Raw genomic sequence first — 23490 nt, forward strand, 5'->3', positions numbered from 1 at the left:
ACTGTCTCAGGCACTCAAGACTCTGGAACTCCAATGCACTCTACCCTCACCTCTGCCTCATTAACCACCCCCCCCCCCCCGCCCCTTGTTCTCTTTCTCTTTTTCTCTCTCTTTCTCTTCCCCTGCTTCTTAATCTCACTAACTCCTTATTTCCTTCTCATCTGGTGCAGAAATCCTGGGAGAAATTGGACCTGTATCTCCAGTAGCCTAGGGTCAGGAGAAACAACCACCCCCAAGGACATTGGTAGTTCAGGACCATGGATAGGGCTCTGTGGCTCCAGCAGCACCAACCACCTATTTATTCACTTGGGTCAGCCTACTCTGGCATTTCTGTGAAAGTGGCCTTGAGAGGCCCATTTTAAGGTTTAGGGGCAGGGGCCTATGTGACTAAGAGACTTAACCTTGCTAGTAAGTGGCAAAACAGAGTCAAGAGCCTAGGCTCTGAATCTTTCCACTGCATCATGTTTCCCGCCCCCCCCCCATTTTTTAAAATTAATTTTCAAATATGAGTCACACAAGGGCAAAGGGCTTGAAGTTGTTTCCCTTAGGGATGAGGCCAGTTCCTCTGTGGATGTGTGTGTTATATAAATATATAAAACAGCAACCATGCGCTTTTAATGAATAGAGAAACAAATGAAAAGCAAAAATTAAAAAAAAAAAAGGCACCGATGACAACTGGATACATTAATCTACTTACTCAATAAATATTAGCTGAATGTTTATGAAATGACAAACCCCATGTTGGGTATTTAATAGTGAATCAGATGTGGTCCTTGCCACCGTGAGGTGATTAGGCATGTGGGAGAGACAAAGGCATAAACTTGGCTTCACATATTTTTGATAATTTACTGTTTCCCAGGTTACATTTTTTCTTCTTTTGGGAAGTACAGCGTGTACAGAATTCCTCATGTAGACTCCCTTCTGATGCTTCACTGTAGTAGGATCAGCCTTAAAAAGACAGGCAATGGGGCAGAAACCCAGGAGTTCCAGCTGAGGTGATGGACACTTGAGTAAAGGCCTTCCCAAGGCAATGTTCTTTGCCTTAAGCATGCTGTAGAAAGAGATGCATCTTATCACATTGGCCAAAATAAGCATCTAGCCATGCCTCTCACCCCCCAATCCATCCATCCATCCACCCATCCATCCATGGAGAAGTGGTTAAGATGGCAGAATTTGGTACCAGAATGCCTGGGGTTGAATCCTGCGTCTACCATTTATCAGCTGTCTGACTTTGGTCAGGTTACTTAACCTTCCTGGGCCTCAGTTTTATTACCTGTAAAATGGGAATCATAATAGTACCTATCCAATACAGTTGCAAGGATGGAAAGAGCTTGTTAGCTGTAAAGTGCATGAGAAAGCTCTTCATACAGGAGAAATGTTTAATAATCTGTTATTATTAGACTAAACTCCATGAGGCCAGGGATAGTGCTGGAACACAGTGGGTGCTCAATACTATTTTTTTAAATGAGTCACTGAGTGAATTGAGCATTTTCTAAGACCTGAATTTTTATGTGTCAGCCCCTGTGCTCAATCCCCTGGGTCAAAATCACAGCTCAGATGTCTTCTCAGCTGAGGAGAACTCAATGCTAGCTCCCTGTGTTTTCTATAAAGACCGGGCCAGGGGCAGGTCCAACCTGGCAGAAGGCATCTGACTCCAGATATAGCTGGTCCCTCATCTCCGTGCTGATCCAGGGATATGGTGCAACCTGATGAATGAGAAGCTCTGCCATCAGCAATGCAGAGATCCTTTTGCTGGTCCAGGATTCCCTGTCAACATAATAAACAACCCCTGGCTGGTGTTGGCTCAAAATGATGACAAATGAGCTGCCTGTGTATCGCCAGGCAGGGAAAATCATATTTGGAACACAGTGGTGGCTTCTGTGTTAAGCATGTCCAGGAGAATCAGAGAACCCGGAGGTAGAATTAAGAAGCTGAGCGGCATGGGATTACTTCCCCAGAGCAATTGGATGTGGTACAGGGACAAGCCTGCTGCCTCACCCCATCTGCTGTGCATTGTTTCATACCTTTTCTGGATGCATCCCCAGCTTGAGAGGAGGGAGACCCTGTTTTGTTTTTATGTCCCTGAGGCACAGCAACTGCACTAAGCTCTTTTCAATAAATCCTAGGCTCTGCCCCAGTGCTGGGTGCAGTGTGGAAACAGGACTATAGCTTTGGAAGTGTGTCCCCAGATGGTGTGCAGAGTCCTCGCAGCCTGGCAGAGAGAGGCACTTGAGCTTTGCTTTCGCACAGACCTGGGTTTGAATCCCAGCTCTTCCACTTCTACCTGTTTGACCTTGAGTGTGTTTAAACCTTGAGGAGCTTCAGTTTCTTCATGTGTAGAGTGGTGGGGTGGGACGTAATAGTCATTTCAAAGGGTCATTGCAAATGTTGGGGAGATAATGTTGGTGAGGCATGTGAATGAACATTGGTTTCCTTCTCAGACCTGCACAAAAGCACTAGTCTCTCTGGGTTCGTTTGTATGTGTTCTCCACTCTTCCCCTGGGATCCCATAATGAGGTGTCCCTGAACCACCTGTTCAGTGGAGAGTTAGGAAGATGGGCCAAGTGTGTCTGTCTCTGTATCCCACTGTGAACTCCTTGAGGGCATGGAGCACTTTATACAAAATCCATCCTTCCCATCCCCTCACCCCCATACACAGGTGGTCTGCAACTAAGTAACCCTCCCCAGATTTGCTGAATGAAAGATTGAATTTGCTTGGATCTCTGGGGTTCTTGATAGAATCTAGGGGCTTCCTAACTGGGATGATGAAAATTGCATCTTTATTTTCACTAATTTCCTGTTGAGCCTTGGCATTTCTACCAATGATGAATATAAGCAACAGAGCAGAGCAGTGTTAGCAGTATTTATGAATTTGTCACTGATGAAATCACAGGTATTTTCATTACCTGAAAATACAGTTGTTGCAACCATCCAGAAATAGCGTTTATGGTTTGAACTGCAGTATTTATCAGGCCCACTGCTAGATCTTATTAATATTGCATTAATAGGGGAGTACCTATATGACCAGATGACAAATTTTCAAAATAATTTGAAAACTGCATTTCAATATAATCGGTTTCCTTTGCAATTCTATATATTTTGGTTTATTTTAAACATCTATTTCATTAAAAACATTTATTTTATTTAAAAACATAATTTGTGGGGTGTCTGGGTGGCTCAGTAGGTTAAGCGTCCGACTTCAACTCAGGTCATGACCTCGAGGTTTGTGAGTTCGAGCCCCATGTCGGGCTCTGTGCTGACAGCTTGGAGTCTGGAGCCTGCTTCGGATTCTGTGTCTCCCTCTCTCTCTCTGCCCCTGCCCTGCTCATGCTCTGTCTCTCTCTTTCAAGAATAAATAAACATTAAAAAAGTTAAAAAAAAATGAAAACATCATTTGTGAAGACTTCATCAAGCTGCCAAAGAGGGTCATGCCACAACAAAGGTGAAGAGCCTCTGGTGTAGGTCTGTGAATCCTTTGAAGTGAATGAAAAAGATGGAGGGTTAGCCTTCTTTGTATATTATTCTAGAGAGTATTTCTAGCTTTCATTAGGAACTCCAAAATGGCAAAGAATGCAATCAGTGGCTCTCTACTAGGGGAGATTTTTCCCACCTATGGGACATTTGGCAATGTCTGGAGATATTTAGGGTTGTTACAACTGGGAGGTACTACTTGGCAAGGCCAAGTGGGTAAGGCCAAGGATCCTGCTAAAAATGCTAGATGCAGAGGACAGCCTCCACAACAAAGAATTATTCTGCCCCAAATGCCAGCAATGCCGGGGCTGAGAAACCCGGGACTAGACTATCACACATATCGCAGAGAAATGGACATTTCTCTGATTAAGATCTCTAGGAAGAAAAAAAAAATCAATGCACAACTTCATCAGAAACACCTGTGATAATTCCCTCGTCCAACCCTAATGCACATGTGCAATGTCTACCAGGTGTTGGTGCAATGTCTACCAGGATTACAGAGAGAGGCAGGGCCCTGGGGGGGCTCTGGGTCTGCACTTCAGTAGGATGTGTGACCTGTTAGGCTCGTGTGCAAGGTCTAGCCATTATGAACATCTCTACTGGGCACTTGGTGTCCAGGCAATGTGCTGGGTTCTGAGGATCAGTTTTAATGTGGCAGAACATGGTCTCTACCCCATGGAACCCACACTTGTCAGGGAAGACACATATGCCACGTGTGATGGTGGAGATGCAGGGTACTGTGAGGACACATGGCAGGGTGTGTGTTTGGATGTGTGTTGGAGTGCAGACAACTCACCTTAATGTAGTGGTGCATGAAGGTCTCTCGTGTAGGGTGGTAAATTTTGACCTGTGACCTAAAAGATCAATAGGAGTTGGCCAGACCAGAAGATGGGGAAAAGATGCTTTAAGGGAATGGCACGTTTGAAGACTCAAGAGTGAGCAAAGGAGCACGGAGCATTAAAGGAACAAAATGGAGGCTGGCTTAGCCTGGAGTGCTATTTAAGGGAAAGAGTTGCAAAAAGTGAAGTGTGGGAGAGGGGCGGGGTCTGGCTCATGCAGGGGAGGGGTGTCTTGTGCACCTTATGTAAGGTTAAGGGCTTTATCCAGAGGAGCCATTGAAGGAGTTTAAGCGAGAGCAGCAGACCATTTTTGTTTTGTTGAAAGACACAAACTGGGAGAGAGGAGAGAAGAGACCTGGAATTTGGCCAATGGCTGTTGCGGGGAGGGAGGGAGAGTGAGAGGGAGGCAGAGAGGGTTGGAGGGAGGGAAAAAGGGAAAGAGAAAGGAAGAGGGGAAAAGACTGATGGAAGGAGGGAGAGAGGGAGGGAGAAACCTCCCAGGAAACTAGGAAAGGCTCCTCAGAGGAGGTAGTATGTGAACTGAATTTGGAACAGTGAGTAAGTTTTGCTAGGTGTACAAGGAAGGGGAAGGGCATTCCAGGCCAAGCAACGTGAAGGCCTCAAAGGGCCTGGGGTGTTCGCAGATGATGAACTGTTTGGTGTGACCAAAGCTTGTGTGTAGAGGAGAGGGGCTAAGATGAGGCTCAATGCCAGCATCTCCACAACCATTGTCTCTACCCTGCTCCTGTAGGGTGATTGCAGAGGGCCAAAGATACTGTTTGACCCCTGCTCCTGCCATCTGTTCAGACAAGGTGCCCCTGCCAGAGGGCACATAGACAACTGGGCCAGAGTCCAACTGGAGACTTGAGGAGCACAGTTGGCTCTCTGTGTGGCAGGCGAGACAACTTCAGTGGACATAATGATTTGCCCCACATCTGCAGCTCTCCTCTGAGTTTCCTCTTAGGGCGGTTTCATTAATTACATGGCTTCGACAAATCCATATCTCAGCCCAGTGTGCACTCCCAAATTCTAGTCTACAGCCCTAATTGCCTTCTGGCCATCTCCGACTGGATGTCCCACTGGCTTCTCCAACTAAATTTGTCCAAAATTGACCTTATCAGTCAATAAATATTTGCAGAATTGAATTGAATTTTCCTGCCAAACTTCTCAAAAGAGTTATCTCCTAAAAATTATCATTATTTGTGGACAACATGATTGTGTACCTAAAACACCCAAGGGACCCAACTGGGAAATCTTTAGAATTAATAAGAGTTCAGAAACCCAGTTGGATGCAAGATGAATATATAAAAATCAATAGGTTTTCTGTATATCAGTAATAACCAGCTAGAAAAATAAAATAATGGGAAAAGATGTTATTCACTAGAGCAACAAAAAGTGCATAAAATGTCTGGGAACAACCTTAACAAGATGTGACTGGGACCTATATAAAGAAAAGTACAAATCTTTACTGAAAGATTAGCTGGTTTTTACTGATCACTTATAGTGTGTTGGGTACCGTCTGAGCATTTAGCAATTTAGCAGGTATTATCACATTAATCTATAAAACCATCCTGGAAGTGAGTGTTAATTTTAAAGATATCAAAACTAAAGCTTAAAGCGTTTACATAAAGTGTCCATCGAGTATTATGTGGCAAAAACTGAAATTTGCACCCAAGGTTTTTGCATCCAAACCCACACTTTTGACCTTTTCCTAAGCCATCTCCCCAATAAGCCATAAATAAATACACAGACAAATGAAGTTGGAAGGTGTTGTCTGCGTATTTCACAAAGATTAATTCATTTCACTCCTCCATTCATTCCCACAGTATGTACTGAGTGTCTACAATGGGCAAGTACTGAACTAAGTGGTAGACACAAAAATATGAATGAACTCTCAAGGAATCTACTGATGGCGAAGCCACATAATTACATGTCATTATGTCACCATTGGTGAAGGCAAGGATATTCATAATGAGTGACTAGCAAGTAGAGGAAAAATACATGCCATTGTCTTGCGGGTTCCAAGATGGCTTTTTGGAGGAGGGAAGGAGTCTTAGAGAACCTGTAGTCAGCTAGGTGAAGGAACTGGAGAGACAGCATCCCAAGCACAGAGAGTTGGGTGGGCAATTAATATTTATGAATTCATTCATTCAACCAACAACACTTCTATAAGCATCTGCTATGTGCCAGGTATAGGTCTGGGAGCTGGAGATAGAGCGGAGAACAAAATAGCACCTCTGCTCTCATGGAGATGGCATTCTAATGGGAAAGGGTAGGAAATAAACAGGAAACTATATGGCAGTGGGTGCTAAATGCTATGGAGAAAAACAAAGCAGGAACCTAGAGCATCTGTTTTGAAAGTAGGGAAGCCTGGATTATATGTTGGGTGGTCTCTGAGGAGGTGATATTGGACTCCAGAGCTGAAGGAAGCCAGGGAGTGGGTCACCTGGCTACTGGAGGAAGACATTTCTGGACTCAAGGGTTCCAAGGTGGGTGTGTGATGGGCTTAAGGAAAGGATAGCCTGGAGGCTGCATGGCTGATTATGGGAATGAGGCAGTGGGATGTCCATTCGGGTAGGGCTTTGAATGGCAAGGGCTATAGCTTTTATGTTGAAGGAAATGAGAAGCCAACCAGTCTTCCTAGAGAGGTCTTCCTGAGAAACATTAACAAGAAAAAGACAGGTAAATGTTGCTGCTTGCAAACTTAACATTTTAATCTACATGAAAAATCTAAACAAAACCCAAAGCACACAGCCAGGTAGAAAACAATATTTGCAACAAATAGAACAAAAGAGTAAAATCTGGATCCTCTAAAGAGTTAGTACAAATTGATAAGAAAATAGTAAGTACTTACAGAAGATCTAAGTACATAAAATTTAGAAAGCTCTGTAGGTCAAACATCCTCAAATTAAAAGGCCAAAACGGCCACAAATGTATATGTAGTATGTGTGATGTGTAGAAGATACAAATATGTAAATCAGTAAGAAAAAATAAACACCACAGTGGAAGATGAGCCAACGATTTCTCCAGATAGTTCCCAAATGGAGGATTTAGAATTATTAGGGAAAGTTGAAAAAAATGTTGAATCTGAGTTATAAAGAGATGCTAAATAAAGCAACATAGTTGTTTTCTTGGGTGTTTTTTTTTTTTTTTGCACTATCAAGTAGGGAAAAACTTTTCAATAAGATGATACATAGTGTGAGTGAAGATGGCTTGAAGTAGGCATTCGTAGGCATGGCAGTTGAGGACAGAAGTGGAATATGTTTTCTAAAAAGTACTTGGGCGATCCAGAGCCAGAGCATCACAAATGGTCATACCCTTTGACCCAGTAACCTGCACTCGTGGAAGTATGTCACAGGGAAATCATCCAAAAACAAATGCATGAAGAACAACCCAAAGTGTTTAATTCTCAGGATTTCCTTGGGGCCTGAAATGGGTCTCAGCTGTGTCTGGAAGCCACATTGACTGGAGAGAGACATGGGTGAACGAAGGCAACCCATCCTGGGTACAGAGAAAAAGATGCAAAGGGCCCTCAGGTTACAATCCGTAGCAGCATTCTCTTCTGGTCACTAGAAGTGAAGAAGAAAGAATATAAAAACACTCATTTGAAAAGATACGAGTACCCCTATGTTCATTGCAGCATTATTTATAACAACCGAGCTATGGAAGCAATCCAAGTGTCCATGGATAGGTGAATGGATAAAGAAGATGTGGTACATATAGACATGGAATATTACCCAGCCACGAGAAAGAATGGCATCTTGACATTTGCAACACATGGGTGGAGCTAGAAGTTATAATGCTAAGTGGAATAAGTCAGTCAGAGAAAGACAAATATCATATGATCTCACACATATGTGGAATTTAAGAAACAAACAAAAAAAGAGACAAAAAGTACAGATTCTTTTTTTTTTAATGTTTATTTATTTTTGAGACGGTGCGAGAGACAGAGTGCAAGAGGCGGAGGGGCAGACAGAGGGAGACACAGAATCCAAAGCAGGCTCCGGGCTCTGAGCTGTGAGCGCAGAGCCTGACGTGGGGCTCAAACTCATGACCTGTGAGATCATGACCTGAGGTGAAGTCAGACGCTTAACTGACTGAGCCACCCAGGCGCCCCAAAAAGAACAGATTCTTAAATGCAGAGAACAAACTTGACTGTTAGCAGAGGGGAGGTGGGGGATGGGTGAAATAGGTGATGGGAATCAAGGAGGGCACTTATCATGATGAGTTCTGAGTAATGTATAGAATTGTCGAATCACTATATTGTATGCCTGAATAGAACACTGTATGTTTACTATACCGGAATTAAAATAGTAATTTGTTTTTGGTGGGGGAGAGGGGAAAGTGGGTGATGGGCATTGAACAGAGCACCTGTTGGGATGAGCACTGGGTGTTGTATGGAAACCAGTTTGACAAGAAATTACATATAAAAATAAAAAATAAAAAAATAAAAATAATTCTTTTAAAAAAGGTAAAGAACAGGTAGCCCTTTTCTTGGTAAAAATTCAGCATTTTATTTTTTTTAATTTTTTAAAAATGTTTTTATTTTATTTTTGAGAGAGAGAGAGAGAGAGAGAGAGAGAGACAGAGCATGAGTGAGGGAGGGGCAGAGAGAGAGGGAGATACAGAATCCAAAGCAGGTTCCACGCTCTGAGCTGCCAGCACAGAGCCCAACGCAGGGCTCGAACCCACGAACCGTGAGATCATGACCTGAGCTGAAGTTGGACGCCCAAACAACTGAGCCACACAGGTGCCCCAGAAATTCAGCATTTTGTAGGCTTGAAAGGATGTTGGACCCTTTTGGCATGGACTCCCCACTCTATCAGCATTTCAATCCGGAGTGGCTGCTCTCTGGGTTATAGCTTTCTCAATTCACTAATGAACATCTGATTTCAGGGAGACTTCCTAATGAGTCAGGCTTCTAGCACTATCTGTCTCCGACAGTGCCTGCCACAGAGGTCAGCCAGCCTAATGTGGACAATACCACCACCCCCAACCTCAAAACCAAAGCTGGATGCGGTGACTGCATAAGTGAACATTTGTTCTGGGACTCTGGCCATGGAAAGGCATTTTCCACTGCACTGACCAGCATTCATTCTGTCATCAGACCTTACTAAGTGTCCAGGTCTTATTTATAACAGAAAAAAAAAAATCCAGAAACAATTTAAATGTCTGACACAGGGAGAATGGTTGAGTAAATTCTAGTTTAACCATAGACCGGAATGTTGTGCGTCCATTTAAAATGCTGTTTATGAACAGATTGAATATCTTGGGGGAAAAGCTCATGTTATAATGTTTACTGAATTGTTGCACAAGAAAACCAAGAAATGACCTGAATGGCCATCAAGAGGGGAGTGGTTGAATAAATTGAGGTACATCCATGCTGTGGAATATTACACCTTTATATAAAAAATAAGTTAGATATGTATCTACTGGCCTGGAAGATGTCCCTGACGTATTGTTAAGTGAGAAAGCACGTTGCAGAGAAATGAGCTAAACCAGAATCTCTTTTTAAACAAAATAATAAAAATTCTCCCGGAATGTATCCATTTGTTTGCACAAGAGTGGAGAAGGTTGGAGAGGGACATATACCTGCCTGGTCACTTTGGATTGGGTGGAAGGGAGAGAGATAGGAGATCAATTTTTCTTTATATGTCTTTGTGCTGCATATATGGGTATCTGTGTATATTACAAATGCACCTTGCCTTTTGTAATTTGAGACAAGAATAATTTACTGAAAAAAGAGCATACAAAATTATATACACAGTATTAGCTCCACAATGTGAAATATGTATGGAAAAATCTAGAAAAAAAATGAAAATATTCAACAGCGGTTGCCTCTGGGAGGAAAGTGAGGTTATAATGCTTTTCCTTTTTTATCCTTGCCTATATTTCCCAAATTTTCTTCAATGAGCAAAATGTATAAATTATTGTTTAAAATATAATGGCTTCCACCTTCTCACTAGTCCATCTTGCCTTTACTTGCTACACTCTGGCCTCGGTCCACCTTGACTCCTGCCTCCTGCCTTTGCTGAAATTTATGTATCTATTCAGCACATCCTTACTGAATTCTAGGCAGTGGGGATACGGCAGGAACTAGGACAAAGCTCCCACTCTCTGCAATCTACTTCCGGAGGGACCATTCAGATATCAAACTGAGTGACCTTGCCCAAGACCGTCATCTGAGCCTGGTCTGTGGTGCTCAACACACTGAGTTACCTTATCCTGTGTGGAACTGCCCTCTGGTTCTCTTCCTGCCATTCTTCCTGCCCCCTACTGTATCACCTTTCTTGGCCCTGTGTGTGGAAAGGGGCTCTGTTCCGAGCCCCTTCACTTCTTTTTCCATAGCAGGAATACTGTTTATACCTGGATCCTGAATCAGAAATGGTAGATCTGTGCAGGTCTGAGCCCAGGCAGCAGCCCAGGATGCTGGGGATGGTGGTAAATGTTGGTATCAGTGGTTGTCCAGGACATGGATGAGAGTGGCCTTTGAGGTGTGGTATCTGTAGGGTCTATACTCCAGATGTTCTCTGTGCAGCCCCCATGTGGGTGTATTTGCTTATGTCTGGTCTAGGATCTGGGCCCCATGGTCCATCACAGGGTCTAATCTAGAGGAACTAACAAACGAATGAATGAATGAGTGAATGACATAATGCAATGACATCACCAGGTTTTAGACACATGAGTAGATCTGGTGCCTGTACCAGTGAGGGGGAGTTCAGGGGAGTGGATTAGGGGCTCCTTTGAAGCTTTATTTCATTATTATTGTGGCTGAATATTTTTCTGGTTTCTGGGCCACTTATGTCTTATTTTGTAACCTAATTTGTTCAAGACTTGTCCAATTTTTCAATTATAATGCTTGTTGTTTTCCTATTGATTTGCAATAGTTCTTTGTATATTAAGGCTATTACTTTTGTGCCGAACATTTTTGTATTCCTTTCTCTTTTGTTTCTATTTTTTTTTTAACGTTTATTTTTGAGACAGAGAGAGACAGAGCATGAACGGGGGAGGGTCAGAGAGAGGGAGACACAGAATCTGAAACAGGCTCCAGGCTCTGAGCTGTCAGCACAGAGCCCGACGCGGGGCTCGAACTCACGGACCGCGAGATCGTGACCTGAGCCGAAGTCCGCCGCCTAACCGACTGAGCCACCCAAGCGCCCCTTTTGTTTCTATTTTTGACATATATATACGTTTTGCATAAAACTATCAAGCTGGTAGTATTTTCCACAGCTTTTCTGTTCGGAAAATCAGTGAGATAGTTATTTGCCTATGTTTTTTTTTTTTCTCTAATTATTTTTTGGCTTGATTTTGTTTTAGCTTCTCTTTTCTCCATCTGAAATTTGTTGTAGTAGATGGTGTGAGTTGAGGAGGTAGCAGTTCTTTTCCCAGTTAAGTCGGTGACCATGCAAAATGTTTTTCTTTTCTCAATGATGTTTTAATGTTGTCCTACAGGTATTTCAGTTTTTATGTATATTTCTGCTGTTTCTGCAATACTATTTCCTGTTCTGCCTCTCCCCTCTTAGACCACTGCCCCACTATTTTCAGAAGCATCATCTGGTAATTCTGGTTAGTATCTTGCCAAAGAAAACAGTGCATTCACTGCCTTTTCAAAAAATATGCACTGTCTGTGGCCATCTCTTTTTCTAGCTAAATTTAGCTATCATTTTACCAAATTTAAAACAGGTCATTGGGCTTTTGGTCAGACTTGCATTAAACTTGTAAATTAACTTTTCAATAACTTTTCAAAAGGTTAATATTCTAAATTAACCTTTCAATAGTTAGTCTTTCCGCTCAAGATGACGTTATGTCTCTTCAATTATTCAATTTTTTAAATCCCTTTCTAAAAGTTATTTTCAGACAGTGCCTGCACATTTCTTACCAAGTTTATTTCTATGTAGTATATGCATTTTGTAGTTATCATAAAGAAGAACTTTTTTCTTTATATTTTTATCTGCCACTGGCATATGGAAATGGTATTGATTTTGTAAACTTACTTTGCATTTGACTTCTTTGCTGAGTTTTTTTTATTAGTTCTAAAAGCTTTATAATTGATTTTTTTGTTTTCGAGTATACTAAAATATCATTTGCAAACCATGTTTTTTTCTTGCTCCTTGCTGTGTGTGTGTGTGTGTGTGTGTGTGTGTGTGTGTCACATGAGTTAGCTCTTTTCCAATAAGCCATGAAACCTCACAGGTGAGAGTAGCATTTCTGTCTCATTCCTGATCTTAATCAGGTGTTTCACCATAAGTTTGAATGTAGGTTACTGTTCTAAAATGGATGCTTTATCATGATAAGGAAATCTTTTTTTTCCTAGTTCCAAGTGCTTATTTTAATCAGGGTTACATGTCTGATTTTATTAAATGCCCATTTAGCATTTATTCAGAAGACTTTAGCTTTTTTTTTTCTCTCTTTTTTAATGGGATACTTTGTGTTAAGAGATTTCTCTCAATATTAAAGTCATTTCAGAGATTAACTGTCCTTTGTCAGTTAATCCCTAAAGTGGGCTTTAAAAAAATTAGCGTTGAGTCCATTTATCAGCATCACAGTTAAGGAGGTGGGTCTCAAGTGGCTGCTCCTGTGTGAATCCCATCTGTGAGTAATCATGTGGTTCGGGCTCCATTCCTTAGTATGTCTTTGCCTTAGTTTCTCATTTGTTCCCTGGAGGTAATATTAATAGTATTCACCTTATAGGGCTGTTGTGAAGCTTAAACAACTCAATATATGTAAAGTTCTTAGAAGAGTGCCTAACCAAACATTCACTAAATAGAAGCCATATATTAAATTATTGGGAATTTACCATGTGTGTGGTACTGAGCTTGGGGTATGGATTCAGAGACAGGAAAACTCACATATGGTCTGTCTTCTCATTGAGCTTACAGCCTGGCAAGAAGACAGATACTTATGAAATAATCACATGGAAGCATGGAAATTTGCTTCTATGATAAGTGCTATCAAGGAAAGGTTATGGCATCATGAGAACATGTAATAAGGGGATTGAGCTAGTCAAGGAGAGACACTGGACTGAAATTTGAAAGACAAATATGCACAGAAGGTAGGGAAGAGTATTCTAGGAAGAGAGAAGAGCATATACAAAGGTCCTGTGGCTGTGCAGGAAGATAGTATGGCTGGTACAAAGGACTGAGAGAGTGGGGTTTGACTGGACAGCTAGTGGACACTGGGTCTAAGAGGTCACTAAGAGCCAGACCATGCAGTGACCCTCCCAGGTCTACAAGTGATTTTTCCTTATTGAACAGCAACGAGGAGCCACGGAAGGTTTGGTGTAGGTCAGGGGGAAGGGGAAGTAACCAGATCAGATGTCTGTTTTGAGTAAGACGCCCCTGGCTGCGGTGTTGGCAAGGACCAGAGTAAACATGGTTGGCCAGTTAGGAGGTTATCATGCAGTCCGAGGGAGAGACTGGTATGATTTGGCAGGAGTGAAGGGGACAGGGTGGTAGATGCCTGTGGGGCTGTGATGGAGAGGAAGGGGCCAGAGGAGAGGGAGGGAGGGGGACATCACTAGTCTGAGCATCCCAAAGGAGATGCCGGGGCCGGAGCTCAGAGGGAAGTCTGGCCTGCACTGTGATGTTGTAGGTTGTTAGCAGGCAAATGGGGAGGTCCTCTAGACTAGACACAGAGGAGAGGTCCCAACACGGAGCCTGGAAAGGAGCCAGAGAAAGAGCAGGGGAAGGAAAGGAGGAGTGGGTGGTGGCATGGGAGGAAGCCTGGGACCACGCTGCTCCAAGTGTGGTCCCCAACCATCAGCGTCATTGTATCACTGGGGGTCCAGTGAGAGGAACAGCCTCTGGCCCCACCAGGATGCTGTCCATTGGAAGGGTCAGAATTCACATTTTAGCCAGGCTCCCAGGCAGTGTGCATGCACGGTGAAGTCTGAGATGCTCTGGCCCAGCAGGAGTGTTTCCAGAAGGAGGGTGTGCATGACCAACAGCCTTAGAGGCAGCAGAGAGAGAGGTCTGTTAAAGTGAAGACTGGAAAATATCCGCTGGACCCATCAGTGACCTTCGCACACCTGTTTGGGTGGATCAATAGGACCTGAAGGCAGAAGTGACAGAGATGGAGAGTGAGTGGGAAGTAAGAAAATGGAGACAGAAAGTATGGACATATTGTGTTTTCTAGAAATCTGTCAGGGAAGGGGAAGAGAGAGACAGGGCTGGAGGGTGTGTGGTGAGAATTGTTTTCTTAGTGATGGAGTCCTGCACACTTAGGATGGGAAGGCTTCATCAGAGAGGAAATGATGGAGCCTGTGTAGCATATGTAAGAGAGGAACACGAATCAGGTTCTGGAGGGTAAAATGGGGACGGGATCTGAAGGGCACAGGGGATGATCATGTTTAGATTGGAGCAGGGGTGGCTCCTCCACTGTGAGAAGGAGGACGGCGTGGGGCAGGTTGGATGGGTTTGGAATCAGGGGGACCAAGGGATTCCCCCTTGTGGCTTTGTGTTCTGTGCAGAGTGGGAGGAGAGACAGCAGCTCAGAGGAGGGGCTGGGAGAATTGGGAGTGGAAAATGGAGAAGGTTGCGAATTATCGTTCTGGCATTTGATGTTCCAGAGGAGAAGCCTGCCTTCTGCCCGGTCTGGTTGCTTTTAGTTTCAACTCTCTGAGCCTCAGTTCCTCGCCTCACAGTCATTCTGATGCTGAAGTACAATGATGTACATTTTATCACCTGCACAGTGCATGACATGTGCAAGCTCATGCTCCATCTGTCATCCATCTTCCCTCCCTCTGCGCCACGCCTGGGGTGGCCTGGGAAGCACTTGGAAAAGCGGGTTAATATTCCTCCCGTTTCTCTGGAAGCTTCTAAGAGTTCTGGCCGTACTGATCTGTGCTCTTTCTCCTTCCCAGGCCAAAACTGCACATTCCAACTGCAGGGTCCCAATGGGACAGTTGAGAGCCCAGGGTTCCCATATGGCTACCCCAATTATGCCAACTGCACGTGGACCATCACGGCGGAGGACCAGCACAGGATCCAGCTCGTGTTCCAGTCCTTCGCCCTGGAGGAGGACTTTGACGTCCTGTCGGTGTTTGATGGCCCGCCCCAGCCAGAGAACCTGCGAACCAGGTACCCCCTGAGCTCATTACCGCAGTCACCAGCTGGGCCCTGAGAGCCAAGCTCGCTTGCCAACAAAGACCTCTGTTCTTATGGGGTCTGCCCTCAACTCCTTAGGCTTTCTTTATATTTCCAAATTCCTTTCTCCAGATTGGAAGTACCCAGTAGGCAGGACTGATGGTAGTGTACTTGGGAAGATAAGACAGAAGACACAAGGATTACAGAGAAATTTGAGTCTTTCTATTGAGACTGATTTTGCATGGATTGATGTGTATGTGTGTATATCTATTGGTGTATATTCTTTGCACACATGGAAATCTATTCTCTCCCCTTGGCCCAGCAGATATGTGCTATAGGCTAATAGTGAGTATGTCTCTTACATCCTGTACTTGAAAACCATCAAGATGGATTGTTGGAATTTGCCTTATGTTTACGTGGGGCAAAGTTCCCACTCTCTCAAACCCCATCCTGGTTATTGGAAGAGAAAACTACGGAGAGTGCTTTCCTGCACCCCATCCCCCAAGCTGTCTCCCAAGGGGGAGAGTTCACATCGAGGAGGGAGACGGGAAGGGAGGCTACTGCTTGTCCAGACTTGTCTGGGATGAAGGTCAAGGCCCGAGAGTCCTAGCACTCCAGGTTTTGCTGGCCTGGTGGCCTGCCGTGCTCTGTGGCAAGCCTTGTCTGGGTTCTGCCAGTCAGGCTCTGGGCTCCTCAGGGAGCCAAAGGGTTAGTGGTTTACCAGCCAAGCCCTGGGGAGCTCAGGGTGCTAATGAATGGAACAGTAATGATTAGTTTCCTGGCAAGTGCTTTAACTCTCAAGGTTTTGTTTAAAGATGCTTCTGTGCCCTCAGCTTGCGAGCTCCCAGAGCAGGGTCACAAACAACATTTATAGGGAAGCACCAGCCCTCTTCTCTCCCACCCCCTGCACTCTTAGGGCAGCATGGAGGTGAGGCTTCCCAGCCTGCAGCAGGAGTGGGGGCAGCTGGGACCCCTCTGATTAGTAGTTCCTCCTGAACAAACCTGGGCTTATCCATCTTACCTTGACATTCAGCAGCTTCCGCACACAGTAGGTCTTCAGTGAAAATTTGGGGAAGAGACTGGAGTCCTCTTCACTTATTCATTACACAAATATTTCAAGAGCACCTCTTATGTTCCAGACACTGGCCTGGGTGCAGGGGATGTAGCAGCGAGCAAATCAAAGCCGCTGTCTTCACTGAGGCTACATGCTAATGTGGGAGACAGGTGTGGATGTGAATATGTGAGTTTAGAGTTCAAGGACTTTGGGGCTAGAGATAAAAAATTGGGAGACTTGGGGTATAACACCATGAGACTGGATGAGGTTGCAAGGGAGAGAGTCCTCACCATCAGATGCTGAGCTCAGGTGACACCATCTGGGGGCACCTGTGTCTACATTTGATGAATGTTGAATGACGTTGAAAGATAGGAAGGCTAATGGGGTACTTGGTTGGGATGTGGACAGGGGAAGGCAGCCTCCACTTCTGTTCCAGCTTTCCTTACGCTTATATCCACATGGATGTGGTCAAACCTCTGTTTTCCGATGTTGGGTTTGCTCACTCTGAGAGTGAAGTACAGAAGACCCACCCACTGGAGGTGGGGGGATTGCTCTGGCCCAGAAGGGTGGCGGGGAGTGATGTTGGTAGGGGAGGCCCTGGATGTGTTTCCGGCCCCCACACAGCCCACTCTGGCCAACAAGCCGTGTTTGAGGACGAGGCTCCCAGGGTTTGCACCCTCACTACGTTTGTACCCTCACTACCCACTACCTGCTTGGGTTCTCCCTTCCGGTCACCTTCCCGATCTGCTCATTTTAGTTCATTTCCGTAGCCAGGGGCATGCAGGCTTGGCAGAGGGGAAGGGCTGTAAAGAGTGCTGTGCCTCTTGGGGCCCCCACAGCCAGAGGAGCTCACCCCTTGGAGGACACTAAGAGGGGATGTGATCCCAGAGGGCAGTCCTAATAGCAGGAAAGAGTGGAATATGCAACTCCTGGAAAGTTTTGGAATGGATCTCCTTTAAGGGTGGGGGACGGGGACAGCAAGTGTGTGTTCGCTGGGGTCCTTGTGCAATGTTTTCATGATTTTGCATGGTTATTGGGTTTTCTTCTTATTCAGGAATCAGTTTCTATCTGTATGTTTGTCCAAGAAATCATCCATTTATGGAGATTGTCAAGGGTCTCAGCTTAGAATCAACATATGGTTTCCCTTCTCGACGGGTCTGAGAACACACCTTCTTTCTTGCATCTGCTCCTGTGTGTTTGTGTTTTCTTTCTTTTTACTCAATTAGTATTGTCAGAAGTTTGCCTATTTTATTGGTCTTTTAAACATCCCACCTGTAGGGCTATCAATTTTATTCTTTCTCTGTTCTCTGATTCATTTCTGCTTTCATCTTTATTCATTCATTTTCTTCTTCTTACTTTAGGCTAATGTTGCTGTTTTGCTGATTTCATGAATTGAATTAGTTTCATTATTTCCTGTTTGATAATAAAAACATTAAGAGACATTTTCCCCTAAGTATAACTTTAACCATATCCCATAAATTTTGATGGATAGTCGTTAATTTAGGAAGAGTCTCTAATTGTGGTTTTGTGCCTTCCTTGACTCTGGGATTTTTTTTCCCTCAGATTTCCCTCAGATTTTTTATACTTAAAATGTTATTATCTAGTTGTATTGCATTATGATCAGATGATGATTTCTACTTTGGAGAATTTGTTGGCTTTTTTCCCCACAGCACAAGATCATTTTTCTGAGTGTTCTATGAGTATTTGAAAGAACATATGTGAAAAATTTGTGTTATCAACATTATGCAGTTTTTCTAATTTCTTATTTTCTGAATGATGTTTGTCAAGGATAAGCAATACATTTTTTCCCACATTTTTGTCATTGTTCTTATCAATTTCCCCTTTTATTACTAAGTTTTTACTTTATATATTTTGGTGCTATACTCTTCAGCATGTATGTTTAAAATTAGATCTGAAGAGTAAACTTGATTTTTTTTTCAGTATAAAAGTTATCTTTATTCCCCCAACTTTTTTGTTTTAAATTCTACTTTGATGCTAATACAGTCGCCTTCATTGTTTTTTTAGGTTTGCATTTATTGGGTCCCCCTCTTTCCCAATTCCTCTGTTTTGAATATTTCTATCATTATTTTAGGTGTATTTCTTAGTACAAAATATCATTGGATTCTTATTCCAAAACCTTTACTGAGAGTCTTTATTCTTTAACAGGAAAGCTTAACCTACTCACATTTTTTTTGGTGATAACCTATATGTCTGCTCTAGTCTAATATTTCATGCTTTCTGTTTTAAAGTTTTCTTACTATTATTTCCTCTCCTCTACTTTCTTTTTTAAAACATTTTTTTAAGTTTATTTATTTATTTTGAGAGAGAGCAAGAGTACTCGAGGAAGCGGGAAAGGGGCAGAGAGAGAGGGAGAAAGAGAATCCTAAGCAGGCCCTGCACTGTCAGCACGGAGCCAGACCTGGGGCTCAATCCCATGAACCATGAAATCATAACCTGAGCTGAAACCGTGTCTGACATGTAACTGACTGAGCCACCCAGGTGCACCATCCTTTTCTCTAGTTTCAAGTGCACGTTTTCTTTGCCTTTGCCTTTTCTGTGATTTTGATTCAGCTAGTGGCTAAATTACTTCTTCAGATCACATTTTAAAGTGTATTTCTCTGTCAACATCTTGTCTGGCTAGGCTTTTTTTAAAATCAGGTCTTACTGGCACGGCAACCTGTAGAAATTCCTTAGTGTTTGTAGCATGTAGATACCTGCCTCTTTTTCATACTTTCCAGAATGGACATTTATATTGGCTCTTTTTAATATACCTTTGATTATTTCCATAAGAACTTAGGGGATCAGATTAAAGGAGAGTTTAACACATTGGCTTGGCTTGAACTGGAAATTTCCCTCTTGAACTGGAAATTTCTTTTTAGATTTGTATTCATTTGGATGCTATTGTTTTTTTAAAAGATATTTTTTAATGTTTATTTATTTTTGAGAGAGAGAGAGACCAAGTGTGAGCAGGGGAGGGGCAGAGAGAGAGAGAGAGATAGAATCCGAAGCAGGCTTCAGGCTCTGAGCTGTCAGCATATAACCCGGCACGGGGCTTGAACCCACAAACTGTAAGATCATGACCTGAGCTGAGGTCAGACGCTTAACCAACTGAGCTACCCAGGTACCCCAAATTATTTTCTATTTTATTTCCGTTTTGGATTACTCACTGCTAATATATAGAAATACAACTGGTTTTCTTATTATTGGTCTTATGTCCTGTGACCTTGCTGAACTTATTAATAGTTCTGATGCTTTTTTACATCTGTGAATAAATATTTTTGTTTTTCTTTTGCAATGTAGATGTCTTTTATTTATTTATTTTTTGCTTAATTGCACTAGATAGGATCTTACAGTATGATCATGACTAGAAGTGGTAAGACTGGACATCTTTGCCTTGCTTTTGACCTTGAAACACTCAGTATTTCACTGTTAAGTATGATGTTAGCTATAGGTGTGTGCTAGATGCCCTTCAAGGAAGGTGTTTTTGTAAAGTTTATTTGTTTATTTTGGGAGAGAGAGAGAGAGGTAGTATGCTCGAGTGGGGGGGCGCGGCAGAAGGAGGGAGAGAGAGAATCTCAAGCAGGGTCTGCGCTGTTAACACAGAGCCCAGTATGGGGCTTGGTCCCATGAACCATGAGATCATGACCTGAGCCGAAATCAAGAGTCAGACGCTTAACCGACCGAACCACCCAGGTGCTCCCAAATGAAGGTTTTAGGTGGAGGATTTTGGTACAGTCTGGCTGCAGTGGGGAAAATACACTGGATTGGGGGCCAGGCTGGTGACTGCCAGGCCAGGCAGGAGACAGCCGTAGCCTGAGCTAGATCAATGAAGAGAGAAGATGGGTGTGGCTTTGTGTGATGTTAATGAAAAGGCATTGTCCTTGTCCCCGAAGCTAAGGGCAGATTTCTAAGGACTTGTGGAGTGGAAATAAGAAGAAAGAGGTGGAGGATGACTCTGCAGTGTCTGGCTTGGAAGCAGAAAACAAGAGAGATCAGTATGCAGTGAATTCCAGTCTCCAGTAAAATGTGTTCTCACGGCATAGCCGGGTCTTTTCTGTACTGACGTTTTAATTTATTCGTCTTGTGGAACAGGAGGGCCACCTCCTCGCATGTTGTTTTTCTGTGGCAGGCCTCGATTTATACGCAGGTAGGTTCTACATTTATTAACGCTGTGATCTGTGCAAGGTTTGGCGGCTCTGAGCCTCATCTATAAAGTGGAAGTCACACAGCCCATCTTACAGCGTGGTTATAGGTCAGCCACCCTCTGCAGATCCCTTAGTGCTCCATCAGTGTTAGGAGCATCCTTCCCTGCCTGGGTCCTAGGAAGTTGGACTGCTCTAGAGGGCTTTGGTGACTGTCCATCTGTGGCCCACTTACTAACTGGACTTTTTAGATCACAGGACTGCAGGTGTGGAGCACAGACACTGAAAAAGGAGTTGGGCTCAGGGCAGTCACTCACTGTGGGTGGTATCACTGAGCGTGTGGTAGCCCAGCAGTGGGACAGGACCACCAAGAAGCCTCTAGCAGGTTTCTCTCTGCCTGCATAGTTCATGGTTTTCTGCGTTCATTGTCTAAAACTTGATGGGCTTAAGTTTTGCAGTCCTGTTGTCTATGCATCTTTGAACGCATCTCTCTTTTCTTCTCTTACTCTAACAGCGATCTTTTTTCACCCTATGCATGCATTCCAGCAAAAGGCTGAAGAGTCACCTCCCCACCCCAATCCCCAACCCCCTTTAACCTCACCTTTTCTCCAGCTGCTTGCTCATGGGTCGTGTTATGAGCAACAAGCTTCCTTCCTGGTTAGATTCTAAGCAACTTGAGGCTGGAAGTCAGGGCTTCCATCATGCTTTGCTGTGGCAGAACCATGCAGTGAAGTGCACCTCTTGCTGGTGGAGGACATGAGCTTGAGTTGTAGCTGTTCCTTAGCCGCTGGGCATCTGCCACTCACTTTGACTCTTAGCCTCAGCATCCCCATCTAGAAATGGGTGTATCAATATCTGCTTCGTAGGTTGGTTGGTGAGGATTAAAATAGATAATGTGTGTAAACCACTTTGAATTTTGATAAGAGATAAACAAAAGGAATACTTGTATATTTATAGCAGAAAATCAGGAAACATCATTAAGCAAAAAGACTCACAAAGCTCCACCCCCCCCCCCCGCCCCCCGCCCAAGTAAATGTATAAGTCATTTGGTAGAGCAGTGGTTCTCAACCCCCAGGGGACATCTGGCAATGTCTGGAGACATTTTTGGGTGTCACAACTGGACAAGGGGCTATGGCATCTGGTGGGTCAAGGCCAGGGATGCTGCTAAATATCCTGCCATGCCAGGACAAAGGCCAGGAGCGCTGAGGTTGAGAAATCCTGATGTAGGCGATGGAGGAGTTAAGGCCTTTGGCCTCAGACATACTTAGGTTCTAATCCTGTTTCAATGTCAGGGACCTTGGACAAGTGAAACAACCCATCCGAGTCGGAGCCTCAGTTTCCTCTACTGCAAAACGGGCGGCTCTCAGTGGTGCTCTGTGCCGACAGCAGCACCTGGCATCGTTAATGAAGAGGTGCCAGTAGACACACTGCGCATGGCTCGTTCTATATGCAGATGCCATTCATCTCCCAGCGACTCCCTTTCTCCACCAGGAGTTCAGAGCCATCTTCTTGAAAGCATCTCACATTTCATCTAGAGCTATTCACAAGCAGCCACATCCCAGGGTGCCAGAAGGCAGCGTCTGGCTGCTTGAAATTAAATTTACAATAGAAGCTGATCAGATTCTTCTCATAATGGATCAGGGTGGGAAGCGAGAGTAGAAGCTGGTCTTGAGAGCCAGGGAGCCTGTAGGAGTTTGGAAATGAGCAAGAAAAGAACAAAGAGCCTTCCAGATAATGCAGTGTCAGCCCTGCCTGGATGAATTATTGCAACAATCCCCACATCTCTGCTTTGGCACAATTAGATGGCCTTTCCATGCTGGCAGACATCCTTTTGCGTTGCAGTTTTAATGCGGGATGAAGTTTTCTAATGAAACGCAGGCAGACGTAATCTACGGAGACGCTGCTAATAAACAGCATCACCGTGTATTGGAGGGTTTATAGAGCGCTGGTGATGACTGCACCAGTTAAGCACAGCTAAGCATCCCTTAATTTAGACATTTGGGCTCAAGTTATGGGAAACACTACAACTCGTTCCCTCAATTACTGGCAATACGCATTCTGTCATCTGCCTAAGGTGGAAATGCAATTTAAGTCATTCGGGGCTGGTTGCAGATTTCACTCAACTGGCGTTAGACACCTGTTTGGAAGTTGTAAAAAATCCACAAATTTGCCAGATTTACTGTCTTCTTATAAATATGTATCGCAGCAGAGGCCCCTGAAGGACCTGTCTTGTTTGGATTCCTTAAAAAGTGTTCCTTGCACATCAGTAGGGGCTGTCCTTGGAGAATCTTCTCCCCGGAGTGCCTTGAGAATGTGCTCTTGTGTGTGGGAGGCGGCTGGAACGGCCCATGGGGAGGAGGGAGCATTCTTTCTGTACACGACTGAAACAGGGAGAGGATGCTGGAAAGGGGAAAGAAGAGATGGTGACGCTGAACACCTCTCATGGGCCAGCCGCCATGCAAGACACTCATTCGTTCCGTTTATTCAACCTTTATGGGATGCCTACCAGCAACACCAAGTGTTGGGGATGCAGCGGTTCGCAACACAGCTTCTGCTTCCAAGGAGCCTACAGTCTCTTTAGGGAGACACATAAATACAGAGGCAATGCTAGTTCACGATGCTACATGCTATGACCGGGGAGCTCTCTGTAGATGCTGATCTATCGGCCTGGAATGCCCTCCCTCCATCTGCCCCTTTGCTTAGTTATTGGTTACGCATTCTTCGAACCTCAACTCACTTGTCAATTCCTCACTCAGGGACTCCTCGGAGATACTCCTACTTCTCAACCTGGTCAGATCCTCCTATGATTACCCTCCTCAGATTACCATGTATCCCTCCTTCATGGTTTTACATGTGCATATGTGTGATTATTTGATTTATGCCCATACTCCTTGACTGCA

The 23490-nt window shown here is 44.0% G+C and overlaps 1 protein-coding gene across 1 annotated transcript in view; it reads left to right on the forward strand.

The window, feature by feature from the left end:
• The window catches only part of CSMD2 (CUB and Sushi multiple domains 2), a 600812-nt gene that overhangs the window by 44908 nt on the left and 532414 nt on the right, over positions 1-23490 (forward strand). Inside the window, exon 2 of the mRNA XM_047870009.1 lies at positions 15172-15388. Coding sequence (XP_047725965.1) covers positions 15172-15388 — 217 coding nt within the window. The remainder of the gene's footprint in view (positions 1-15171; positions 15389-23490) is intronic.

This window comes from Prionailurus viverrinus, chromosome C1 (assembly GCF_022837055.1).
Source record: "Prionailurus viverrinus isolate Anna chromosome C1, UM_Priviv_1.0, whole genome shotgun sequence".
Taxonomy (NCBI): Eukaryota; Metazoa; Chordata; class Mammalia; order Carnivora; family Felidae; genus Prionailurus; species Prionailurus viverrinus.